General features: G+C 48.7%; 1 protein-coding gene across 2 annotated transcripts; it reads left to right on the top strand.

Annotated features, from left to right (window-relative positions):
- Positions 1-3,048: 3,048 nt before the first annotated feature.
- On the top strand, positions 3,049-11,596 carry LOC120407346 (perilipin-3-like). Of its 2 annotated transcripts, none has more exons than XM_039542886.1 (8): positions 3,049-3,123; positions 4,512-4,588; positions 5,104-5,299; positions 6,806-6,888; positions 7,241-7,523; positions 8,490-8,677; positions 9,616-9,744; positions 9,836-11,596. In XM_039542886.1, the coding sequence occupies exons 2-8, from the start codon at positions 4,526-4,528 to the stop codon at positions 10,220-10,222; spliced, it is 1,329 nt and encodes a 442-aa protein (XP_039398820.1). In that variant the 5' UTR covers positions 3,049-3,123; positions 4,512-4,525; the 3' UTR covers positions 10,223-11,596. The 2 variants fall into 2 exon arrangements, with proteins under 2 accessions (XP_039398820.1, XP_039398818.1); XM_039542884.1 differs by having other exon boundaries at positions 6,797-6,888.
- Positions 11,597-12,223: the final 627 nt, after the last annotated feature.

The raw sequence follows: 12,223 nt of genomic DNA, 5'->3' as shown, positions 1-12,223 counted from the left end.
CTGACTGAGCCAGGTCCTGGAGACCAGCTCTCTGAGTAGGGCAGCCTGACTTTGGGAAAGCCCAGGCCAGCAAAGGAACCAACTCCCTGGAACAGGCTCTGAGTGCTAACAATGCCAGGAAAAGGGGTCTCATGGGTGCTGTTCCACCACTCTGAAGACAATGCAGGTCCAGAGTATTGCTCAGACCCTGGCCATAGGAATGATGCTCTGCCTTGGATCACTCAGTTTTCTGGGCTTGCCACTCTGCCTTTCCTTCCCCATTTCTTAGCCTGACCAGTCATGTATTGCCTTCCCTGAGTCCTGCCACTCAAACTCTCGCAGTAGCTTTATGCGCCAACAAAAATGCTTAAAGCCTTCATCAGAGAAGCTAGTTTGGCACTGATAAGTGTTTCTAGTCAGGCAGGGGTGGGGAAAATTGATCTCAGGCAGGATGATGCTAAAGCATCCTCACTGCTACAAGTACTGGTGTAAAATACTCCCCTGAAAGCTGACTGTAGTCTCACCCTTAATAGTCACCACCTACCTGGGAACCAGGCCAGCTTGAAGACAATGCTCAGATAACTTACTCCTCCCTTTGGTATCTACTGCACTCAACATGCCTGCATGGATTTCAAAGAAGCAAAACTTAGCCCAGTATTCCTACACAGGTAGAAAACACACTTGAGAAATGACCCAAAGGAATTTGAGGGAACTCTTCTTCCCCCAACCCCCCCACAATTGTCACTCTGACCAAAGCTACTCACAGCATTTCCCTAGCTCAAGTATTAAGTGTCTTTGCTGTGATCAGTGTGGTTCCACATAAATGGTTCTCTTTTAGATTACAAAAATGCTATTAAGGCTGCAGTGTTAATAGAACTTCCTGGTCTTCAAAAAAACCAAATCAGTCAGGCCTCAGTTAGTATAAACCACTTGTGAATATTTGCTATGGCCTCCTCTAGCTCAAGATGTAGCAGCTTGTACTTGAGTGGCCCTGGTTCAGGTGCCAGGGTTTCACTGAAATTTAATTAGCCCCAAGTTTGTGGCTTGCAAAATCCCATGCAATTAACTAGTAAAACACTTATATTAAGTTTTGTGACCATGTCTCTCCTGCTCCCACCACTCACCTGTGAGAGAATGGAAAAGACACCACGTACATATGAAAAGGACAGTTTTATGTCCTATGCAGCTGTTTCTCCTCAGGAAGTCTGCATGGGTGCTTCCTGGCCCATGCGACAAAAGGCACTTGTGTAACTCAATTTTAACCGAAGGGAAAATTGTCACTGCAGCCTGCAGTACCAGAATGTAGCTAACCTGCCAAGGAGTAGCAGAGAGACCTATAGAACACATTTAAGAGTATTTCTAGACAAACTGGGGCTAGTGAAAATTAGGCCAAAATTATAAATGGAATCCACGAGGACAGCCAGAAATTAACTAAGGAGGCAACTTGGCTGGTCCTGGGCCAAAGAAAACATCTCAGCCTTTCCCAAAATAGGCAGTGGGGCAAACAACCATAGAAAATGATCAATTGCATGGAACAACAGGGTCAGCACCCTAGTGTGGAATGGGCCTACAAACTCCAGGAAGCATATTCTGGGGCCTCCTATGGGAGCTTGGGAGACCTGAAATGGGCTGATTACTTTGTCCAAGTGCCATCTTTTAGCTACGCTGCCCTCTAGGAGCCGAGTCCTGCTGTCCTGAAGTGGTCAGCTCTTCTGGGCAGGAATCATGAGCCCTAAGCATTCCCTGAGAGGCATTGTCTCACTCAGTGGTTGTACTTCTCAGCCAATCATGCTGATAAAACATCTACAATTATGGCTCTCGCTATTCCCCTGCTGCCTGCACTCCAGAGAAATCTGATTTATTTTAATATCCCTGTTAAAATGAGCTAGCTGATGGCATATGATTAAAAACTGGCCAACTGATGAGTCTCAAAATGTAACTGTAAACAGGGAATCACCATGGAGTTGATGTATTTCTAGTGGGGTCCCATGGGGATCAGTTCTTGGCCCAATATTATTTTAACATTTTTATCAATGACCTGGAAGAAAAAAAATAAAATCATTATGGATAAAATTTGCACATGGCAAAAAAAATCAGGGAAGTGGTAACTTATAAAGAGGACAGGTCACTTGGTACGAGCAAACAATATGCATTTTAACATGGCTAAATGTATATGCCTAGGAACAAAGAATGTAGGCCATGCTTACAGGACTGAGGTGGGAGCAGAATCTATCCTGGGAAGCAGTGTCTCTGAAAAAGATTTGGGGGAAAAGCAACTGAACATGAGCTCCCAGCATGATGTTATGGCAAAAAGAGCTAATGTGATCCTGGGATGCATAAACAGGGGAATCTGGAGTAGGAGTAGAGAGGTTATTTTTTCTCTATTTGGCACTGATGCAACCACTGCTGGAACCCTGTGTCCAGTTCTGGTGTCCACAATTCAAGAAGAATGTTGATCAATTGAGGAATGTTCTGAGAAGAGCCAGAGAATGATTAGAAAACCTGCCTTATAGTGATAAACTCAAAGAGGTCAATTTATTTATCTTAACAAAGAGGCCAAGGGATGATTTGCTCCAGTTTGGAAGTACCTACATAGGGAACAAATATTTGAGAATAGGCTCTTCAATATAGCAGTCAAGGTGTAACACCATCCAATGGTTGGAAGTTGAAGCTAGATGAATTCAGATTGGAAATAAGCCATACATTTTTAATAGTGACGGTAATTAAGCATTGGAACAATTAACCAAAGGGTCGTGGTGGATTCTCCATCACAGACCATTTTTAAATCAAGGTGGGATGTGTTTCTAAAAGCTCTGCACTGGGAATTACTGTGGGGCAGGTCTCTGGCCTGTGCTACACAGGGGATCAGACTAGATGATCACCATGGTCCCTTCTGCCTTGGAACTTATGAGTCTATAATATCAGGGCTCCACTAATGTCTGTTGTTTTTGTTAAGATGACTGAAGGGGAAAAGGCGTTTCCTACAAAGTAACTCATTGGTCAGGGTGGGGAGTTCTGATTTCTTTCTGGTGCTGTCTGTCTAGGCCTGCCCGCTGATGACATCAGCACAGGTATATAAAGGCTGAGCAACACTTCTATTCTGTGCCATTGCAGGCTCTGAGAACTAGCTGGAGACTTTCTGAGGTAGGCTGTGGTTTTTATTGAAATAGCTTTGTTTACCTGTCTGTTGGGCAGAGGGGTCATTTGACCTGTTCTGAAGTGTTTGGTGATTTATTTATTTTTGAGCTGTGAAATGTGTGGTTTTAATTTAACCTATTTCAGTGTATGGCATCTGCACTACTAAGAAACCAACTTCAGACTCTTTAGTACAGGCCTTAGAGAACAAGGCTCTTGAGTTTGGTTTGTGCTCTGTGAAACCTGGATTAGTAAAGAAGGAGGAAGTGGGAGTCATGAAATTTTTCAATCCAGAGTGTCAGGCTAGTCCTAATACTGCCTAGTCACCCTTCCTGGGTGGGTGGATGTGGTTTTGTTTAAGGTTTATGGCTTTATGAGATAAGAATTACCTGCCTTGGGAAGCTGAATCAATTAAGCAGTGTTAATCAATTTGCTTAGTCAGGTAGGGCTAATGAGAAACAGGTGGAATATGATCATCAAAAAGACAAACTTGCTTCTTCAGGTGAAATTCTGATGGGGCTTTAACTCTCTGCATGAAGTGGTCTTGCTCTCTAATTTCTGGCCATTAACTCTGGCACCTCTAGCTAGGGGAGCTCTCACACTGAGAGGATGGGAGCCCTTAACCACTTAGAAATGGTCTGTGGTGATGGTCACAGGATTGCCATCTGTCTGCAGGTGGATGTTTACCTTCCATTAGGCTTGTTTTCAAGTTTAGTAGCTGGTATCTCATGTACTTGGGGGAACTCCTCTCTTCAAGCTTGTCTTCTAACTCCAAACCTGTCTTTCCCTGTGAACCCCACATGAGGGGAAATGCTATAAACAAAGCAAACTGCTTTTGGTCCCCATTTTGACCATATTTCTGTATGCAGTGTAAGACTGAAATCCTATCACTTGCTCTCCTAGCTGCCTGATGCCTCGTAGGTGAGCTTGACTGGCTGTATAATCTTGTTGCAACCTTTTTAATGATGCTGGCCAAAGCAGTTTATTAACACCTGCTGAGGCAGTCGGGGGAAGGAACTGTGGGCTTCTTGCTGGTTGTGTGCTGCAGAAATCCGATCCAGCAACTGCTAGTGAGTGACACTGCTGTTGTCACTATAACCTACACAGCCTTCATAGACCTGCCTGTGCCACCACCTCTGGGTTTGGCCACCCCACTATAGCAGGAGAGTGGTATGACTGAGCTGTTGCATTGGTTGGCTGGCTTTAGACTCTTGGAGTAAACTAGAGTGGCTGAAAGTAACTGGTAAGATCTCTTCAATAGCTCTTCCAGGATGATTGTCCACCTAGAACTGCCTTGGGCACTCTAGGAATGATCAGAAGCATTTAAGCTGTTGGTTTGGGCACTGCTTGCCTCTCTTCTTGGTAGGCTAACCTCTGTGACATTCTCTCCCCTGCAGCATTTGGCTTCACCATGTCTTCTAATGAGAATGATGTTAAGGATGCTCCCTCAAAGAGTGGGGAGCAGGAGCAACAGGTGAGTGTGTGCTGGAAATCTGGCCAGGGAGAGCATGGTTCTAGCAGCTCTGACTTCTAGCCAGTCGTAATCCTATAGTGACTGCTGCAGTGGCTCTAGCCCCAGCATATGGCTGGTTTGCCATCACCTATGTAGCAGAACAAGAAGCATCAGCCCTCCTGAGAAGTCCAGGTTCTGACTTGGCTGGTAAATCCAGATAGCTGATGTGACCCACAGTAGTAGCTAACCATCGCTGTGTCTGGGATGGGAACAGTGCTGCCCCTCAACATTACTGGTGAGCCTGGCTGCACTGCCCCATCCTAGGAAGTCACTACACCATTAAAGGGCTCTCCAAGCAGTGGCTGAGAGACTTAATGCTACGGTGTTGCTGTGTCTGGCCTCCTTTGCCCAGGAGGTTACAGCCCTTCACATCTGAAGGGGGTGATGGAGAAGAAATGGAGCTGACCTACCCATAGTCCTCCACACTAACCAGCAAGCAATGGTGGTCATGACTCTCCTTTTCTTTCGCCTGTTAGAACTTGGTGAGCAGAGTGGCCAGCCTGCCCTTGGTCAGCGCTGCTTACGACATGGTCTCCACCACTTACACATCCATCAAAGAGACCCACCCAGTCATCAGATCCATCTGTGACGTGGCAGAGACTGGAGTGAGGACCATCACCTCCGCTACAGCCAGCGGGGCCCAGCCCGTCCTGGACCAGCAGGAGCCTCAGGGTGAGTGAAGGAGGAAATGATGCTCCTATATGCAGGGGATGGGGAGTGAATTGCCAAGTGAGTTCCAAGACTGAACTGTCCTCTCCAGAGTGAGAAATGGGGCTGCCTTCTCCTGTGTAGGTACATAACACTCCTTCATCCTGGGAGAAGGGCTCCCTGCTTCACAGGGTATCCCCACTAAATCCATCTTGGGTATTCTGCAGCACCCATCAACATAGCACATGAGTACCAAACACTCCTCTGAACCATGGTCAGTGAGGGAAGTCAGCACTACTCTGTTACATGGGGTCTGCCGTTTTATATGCCAAATACAAAACTGTGAATGAAGCTTCCTGATTGCTGGTGGTAGCACAGTCCGACACCACCAGGCCAAAGCAGTTACATGTCTTGGGCTTGTAATCAGCTTCGTACACAGCCTTGTGATACTGCTATTGGGTCCTCCTTCAGGCACAGCCCAGAGGCAGCAGTGGAACAGTCTCCTATGCCCCTTATGTTCAGCATGTTCTCGCTGAGGTGTGTGTAACTCAGTCCATGTTACTGGCTTTAGTTAAAATCCTGCTGTCCCAGCTCAAGGTGTCTGTGCCCTGAAGAGCTCCCAACATCAACCTACCATGTAGCCTTCCCACTCCGGCACTCAGTGCTGGTCACAATGTATAAGAAACAAACAACACATCTGCAGCGCCCTTAATTAATGGTGCAGAAACAACTCTACCAGGCCCCATAAGTGCAGGGGTCTTAGTCACATCCCCCAGCTTGAAGTGGTTTCCATCATATGCAGGGTTTACAGTTCAATGGCTCTCAGCACCCGCACTATAAACACTGTTCCAGCACCCCTGCTATAACCTCTGGTACCAGCCACCAGAGAGGTGTCCAGCAAAGCTTAGTGTCAAGCACTGCTTGGCTGGAGCCTCTTACACAACTCCCTATGCCTGCCTCAGTCAGCTGACCCCATTCTCACAATCCCAATGCTGTCTCCAGGTAGCGTACCGGATACCTTCTGTTTTATTCCACCCCAGCCTGCTGGTGAGCCACACAATGTAACTCCCACAAAGCTTCCTGTGGGGTAAGACTGAGCATTGCCAGCCAAAAAGGCTTTCTCCAACAATCCACCCCTGGCCAGCAGCATAACCCCACTGGGGTGCAAACAGCCCCATGTTCTAGAGCAGTGCTAGCTGCTGGAATGAACTGTCTGGAGGAGAGATTCCTTTTCCCAAAGTGTCTTTCTCCCACCTGAGGGCCTTTCCCAGTGGAGGTAAATCACTCTTCACATGGGCAGCGTGGCCTAGTGATCTCCTCACAAATAGGAGCAAGGACCACTTCCTGAGGTCTTGTCTGGCTCCGACACAAACTTACTCTAACCTGACTAGTTCACCTCTCTGCCCTCTCAAAGAGGAAAAGGAGGTGACCTCACATGCATAGAGGGTACAATGAACTTGGGAACTCCCCTGGATGTACACATCCTACTGAAATGGAAAGGCTTTTGGTAACTAATCCTAGAACTGTTAGTCTCGACAGCCAGTGACTCTGCCTGTGAGAGCCTAGACCAACTGGAAGAGAAGCTGCCCGTCCTCCAACAGCCAGGTGACCAGGTAACTCTAGCCTTTGTTTCAGGGCTCCCTGTGGAGGGGAAGGGCTGTGGTGTGCAGGGGGTTTGAGACCTGGTACTGCCCTAGCCGAGGAAGGCTCTGACAGCACAGCTGCTGGATTGCAGAAGCAAGCTATTCCCATGGGGCAGTCCATGCAGTCTCCACTAGGAGCATTGCATCAGCCAACAGAAGGCTCTGTCGGGCAGAGGCAGAAATGAGCTGAGAAGTGGAGTTTCAGCCTGGACAATGCTTGAGTTATTGGTGGGGTGGAATTTCTCCTCCCCAATTTGGTGCCCAAGTGTAAGTGTCTATAGCTTTTTGAGCAGACATAAACTGACCTTTCCTCTGCCTTCAGGTGGCCTCTGATGCCAAAGAGCTAGTATCAACACTGACAGGTGCCAAGGATGCCGTCTGCAGCACGGACACTGGAGTGAAGGATGCAGTGACCAGCATGGTGGGTGTGGCCATAGGGGCTGTCCAGGAGACAATGGAGGTGACCAAATCAGCAGACACCAGCAGCATGAGCACAGTGTTGGGCTCCAGCATGGGGCAGATGATCATGAGCGGTGTTGACTTGTTACCTGAGACATCTGAGTTGCTGGTGGATCACTACCTCCCAATGACGGATGAAGAACTAGGTTAGAATGCTCCTACACTCTTCATAAACCTAAAGGAATGTGACCCCTCTGGCTCTGATACCCCTACATAGGTTTTTGGTGTGGTCCTAAGGGTAACTGGGATAACAAGAAGCTTCATCTCCCCATCCCACAGATCAATGGTAGTGCTCATACTGTACCCATTGCTGTGATACAGGAGTTCAGTGCATTAAATAACATAACTTGCATTTGTCACATGGGGTTACTTTTGTGGTCCCTCTGATGTAGATTTGTAATACTCTTAACAGAGACAGAGCCATGCTTAGCATTAGTAAGGCTGGAGGTGCTCAAAACCCAAGTGGTGGCTTTCAGTTTCTGCCTAGAGCCAGCCTTGTGTGAGCTGCTGCTCCTGCACAAACTAGCTTTAAACTTGCTGTAGGTGGTTCCATCAAGCCAGGGAGCAGAGTGGTCAACTATGACCCCCATTCTGGAGTCTTAGGCATCCCTGCAGGTATCCCAGATCAGCTCATGTGGTGCTTATGAGATCTCCTGCTTGATGGCACTGCAGTGAGTGGATGAGACTTCTGCTCATGGTAGGCTGGTGCTGAAATTATGCACGGGCTGCATTTTGTAGCTTGGTGAGGCCTGCCTCTTGCTGATATAGACAGTACAGCTGTTCAGTTGAGGCAATGCAAGCCAAGTCAGTGTCCATAGGAGATAGTGCTATGCAAGAACTCAGTGTAAATCTGAATTGGGAACACTTCTAGACTGTGGACTGAATTCATCAGTTGTAGAAGTTCTAGTTACCTTCCCTATGGCAGATGTTTGAACTCCAATAAAGTCTGAAGGCAGAGCTAATATTGTGTTGGCTCCCTTTCTCCAGCTCTCTGCTCTGGTACAGCCCAAACTACAATAATACAGGAGTGGCTTGCTGGCACCAGGGCTGAAAGCATCCTGTGCATGTCGGCTCCCTGCTGACTAGATCCTGGTTCTCCTGTTCCTTTCCAGCTAAACTTGCAGTATCCTTGGAGGGGTCCGAAGAGGCTCCCACAGAGCAGCAGAGTTACTATGTGTGTCTGGGTTCCCTTTCGAGCGCGCTGCGCCAGCGAGCCTACCAGCACGCCCTGGGCAAGATGAGACAAGCCAGGCAGCGCACCCTGGAGGCCCTCTCCCAGCTCCAGCAAACCATTGACCTGGTAGGAACACTACTCAAAACAGACCTAGGAGGGAGGGCTTTAAAGCCCTCTGTCTTGCTAGCTACACAGCTTGCTGTGTGTCTGAGAGCTTTTCCTTCACCCCCTCCCCTGGTTCTTGTCACACAGACAGAAAGCAGAAGTGCAGGCAATGCGATGTTTGCAATTAGTTCCAAGCAAGCGTATTTCTAGCTCTACACGCTGGCAGTGTCTGTTCTCCAGTGTCCCATTCCCAGCTCTGATACCAGAGCCTTACCCCATGTTCCCTTCCCAGCTTTGATGGTGCAGAACCCTTTTTTTTTGTCCCCATTCCCTCCTTCTAAGCAGGCCCAAATGGACCTGTAGTGGACACCCCTAGTCACACCTCTTGCACATCATGGTCATGTTCTGTTTTGGAGGGTCATAAGTCTAGGGTCTTCATCCCGCCTCCCTTGTATCCCATGGGTAAGGAGTGAGGCTGTGCTCTGGCCAAGGCCAGGCTTTTCTTTGGCTTTCAGGGTTTTTATGCCTCCATCTCATTTTCTCCCTTCCCCTTTGCCCCACCTAACTGCTTGACCTTGGCTTAAACTAGGAGCCAGGCAGCCTTTCAGTGTATGCTCCTATTACACTCCCACCATACCCGGTAACACTCTAACCGTTCTTGTTCCCATTACACTAACAAACCCATCTGGCCAGGCAAAAGCAACACACAGTGTCTTTGTCCTTTCGTTCACACATTCTTATAGAATAAGAGTATCAAAGTCAAACCCAAAATTCTATCCCAGGCTAACAGGTTTATATACTAACAGGCCTATATACCAACAGTGCCTGCCTGGCATGAGCAGCCCCACCATAGTGGTAGGTGGTGAATTGAGTCCTGTGCACAAGCAGTTCCTCCCCCCACTGCTACTAACTATGTAAGTGTGACTTGTTGCTGTGGAATCATATGTTCCCTCTCCTAGATGGAACATGCCAAGCAGGCTGTGGATCAGAAGGCTCATGATGGGCAGGAGAAGCTGCAGCAGATGTGGCTGGAGTGGCACAAGGGCCAGCCAGGAGTCGGTGAGGACAGTGGCTCACCACAGCCAGAGGTATCCTTGTTCTCTTGCAGTGTTGCACTGCATCTTGTGTCCACAGCATGTCATGACAGGAGTGAGCTTCTCACGCACCTTCTCTCTCTAGGAGATGGTGTCCCAGGCTCTAGCCACTTCCCAGAACCTCATCCTGCAGGTGCAGGCCACCTGCCATAGCCTCCTGCCCAACATCCAGGGTCTCCCTGCTGCTCTCCAGGAGAAGGTCCAGCAAGCCTATGAGAACATGGGAGAGCTCCAGATTTCCTTCTCCAATGTCCAGTCCTGCCAGGAGCTGTCTGAGGGTATCCTGACCCAGACCCGGGAGAAGGTGACCAAAGCCCAGGAGTCCCTGGATGAGCTGCTGGAATATGTGGTGCAGAATACTCCCCTCACGTGGATTGTGGGTCCTTTTGCTCCTGCTGGAGACTCTACTGAGAAGGCAGAAGTACTGGCAGAGGCTGAGAAGGTGGAGCCCGAAGTGGTGGAGGCTGTATAGTGATCCAATGCAATACATCTCTCTACTGCTCAAATGGTGCTTAATGTTCACAGCCAGAATAGCCCAGCCATAGTTGGCTTTGGAATCTGAATCTGTTACTTTGTACACTGACACTGTATGTCCAGCTGTATGCACATAATGACTCCCTGCAATGTGTGTAAGGCTGTCTCTCTCTTGCTAGAGCACCTCTGATGCTCTTCCTGGTGAGCTCTGAGTGGGAATACCACTCTTTGATGCAGGCCCTAAGCTTTATGGCCTTAATGTCTCCTCCAAGGGAATGGGAAGAGACTTCCAATCCCTCTATTTGGGAGACTCCTGTCTCTGACCTTTCAAAGTCCTGGTAGGGCTTCCTCTGGTCTGTCTGAGGGCCTGTTTGTTAGGGGTATAAAAGGAGTGAGGGTGGGACCTGGTCTGCTTCCTGCCCCTGCTGTGCAAACACTTGACAGGCCAGGATATTGCAGACCCTCACACTGGTTTCCTCCAAGCTCCCCTTCCCTTTGGAGTACAGCCTTAAGCATGGAAGCTTGTGGCAGTGCATAGTAACTGACTGTTTTGCACATAGCATCTCCTGCTCCACAGCACATGCCCTTGTTGTGTTGGTTGCTCGCTTTGTCCCTTTCTAGCATTGCGCTGTTGGGGTACAGAGGCTGGTCTCCTACTGCTCCCCTGACAAAGTCCATAGTCTCTGCCCCTAGAAAGACCCACCCTTCCCCGTGACTGACTTATGAGTAGAACAAAATGTAAAACTATTGGCTCTAGCAAAATAAACATGCTAACTGCATTCAGATAAGGGTCCTGGACTATCCTTTGGTTATGAATGAGCAGCAGGCAGGTCTCTCCTCCTGGAGAAGTATTGATTGACTGAAACAGGAAGTGTAATATCAAGTGCTGGAGTAAGGGGGTTAGGGCTTCTCCCCTAGCTGTGTGCTCAGCAGAGCATGCTCCTAGCAGAGATGGAGGCAGAAACACCAGGCTCTTTGCAAGCAGATGAGAGGAGAGTTAGGTTTGAGACTTCATTTCTGCTGCAGCACTGATAGGAGAACTCCTTTACTCCCCAAGTGATCTGGGGGAAGCAGATAGTCACAATTGCCTTCCTTCCCTGTTTGGAGGGAAGAGTTTCTTGCCACCCATCTCCCTAACTTCCATGGCTTGTGCCCTTTTGCCTCTTGGAAAGGGAGGATCTGACTTAGCCAGAGCATGCAAAGTCAAATACAACCTAGTACAAATATTTAAACCTGCCTCTAGCCAATTAATAGGCAGTACTGGGCAAGAGGCTGAATTGCAATGATGAGGCTTGCCCATAGGTGGGACGTTACAGGAATCGTTCAGCTGAACTAAAATGCTATACTGCAAGCACTCCTATCTTGGGATACGCTTCCTACGCAAGCTGATGGCATCTCTTAAAGGCACAGCTCAGCAAACTGCTGGCGAGGGCCCTGAGAACCACAGAAGCTGGAGGGAGGTGTAGTGGGTCTGCGGGGGCTGGAGTTGCTGGGGCTAAGCCAGGAGTCGGGGCTAGGTTGCTGTCTGTATGGGCATCTTGCATAGATTTAAGGCTTGATTGCAGAAGTTGCTGTTAGAGGGGGAAAGATTCTGCTGCAGCTTGACTGAGAGGACACATGGCCTGTCTGAGGAGGGCCTGATGCACTACGTCTCTTCCCAACAAACTCTTGCTACAGCTCCTGGGGAGAAGGGCCATGCAGAGGGCCCAGGGGAAGGGCTCAGCCCTCCAACTGCTTTCAGCCCAGCAAGACTTATGGCATGCTACCCTCTGATCCATCAGCTGTCAATACTTCAGTGCAAAGTGTCCATCACTGGCAAACTCCTGCCCTTAACTGGGTCTGGCTGAGACCTTATGCTGTCAGGAGATGGGGTTGCAGTTGACCACTCAGGAGCTGGCTTATTGATCCTGTACCTGTACCTGCAGTCCTCTCACAAGCTTGCTGATCACTTTCCTACCCCCTGGGGCGGAGTCAGAGACAGAAGTCAGGGTCTAGACTG

This window comes from Mauremys reevesii, linkage group 6 (assembly GCF_016161935.1).
Source record: "Mauremys reevesii isolate NIE-2019 linkage group 6, ASM1616193v1, whole genome shotgun sequence".
Taxonomy (NCBI): Eukaryota; Metazoa; Chordata; order Testudines; family Geoemydidae; genus Mauremys; species Mauremys reevesii.
Note: the sequence above shows the minus strand (reverse complement) of the source record. Positions and strands in the feature narration are given on the sequence as shown.

Excerpts from the sequence above, each read along its gene's own strand:
- LOC120407346 (XM_039542884.1), top strand. The coding sequence starts at position 4,526 with ATGTCTTCTAATGAGAATGATGTTAAGGATGCTCCCTCAAAGAGTGGG. Across the intron at positions 4,589-5,103 it reads GTGGGGAGCAGGAGCAACAG|AACTTGGTGAGCAGAGTGGC; the intron begins GTGAGTGTGTGC and ends TTCGCCTGTTAG. Across the intron at positions 5,300-6,796 it reads GGACCAGCAGGAGCCTCAGG|AACTGTTAGTCTCGACAGCC; the intron begins GTGAGTGAAGGA and ends AACTAATCCTAG.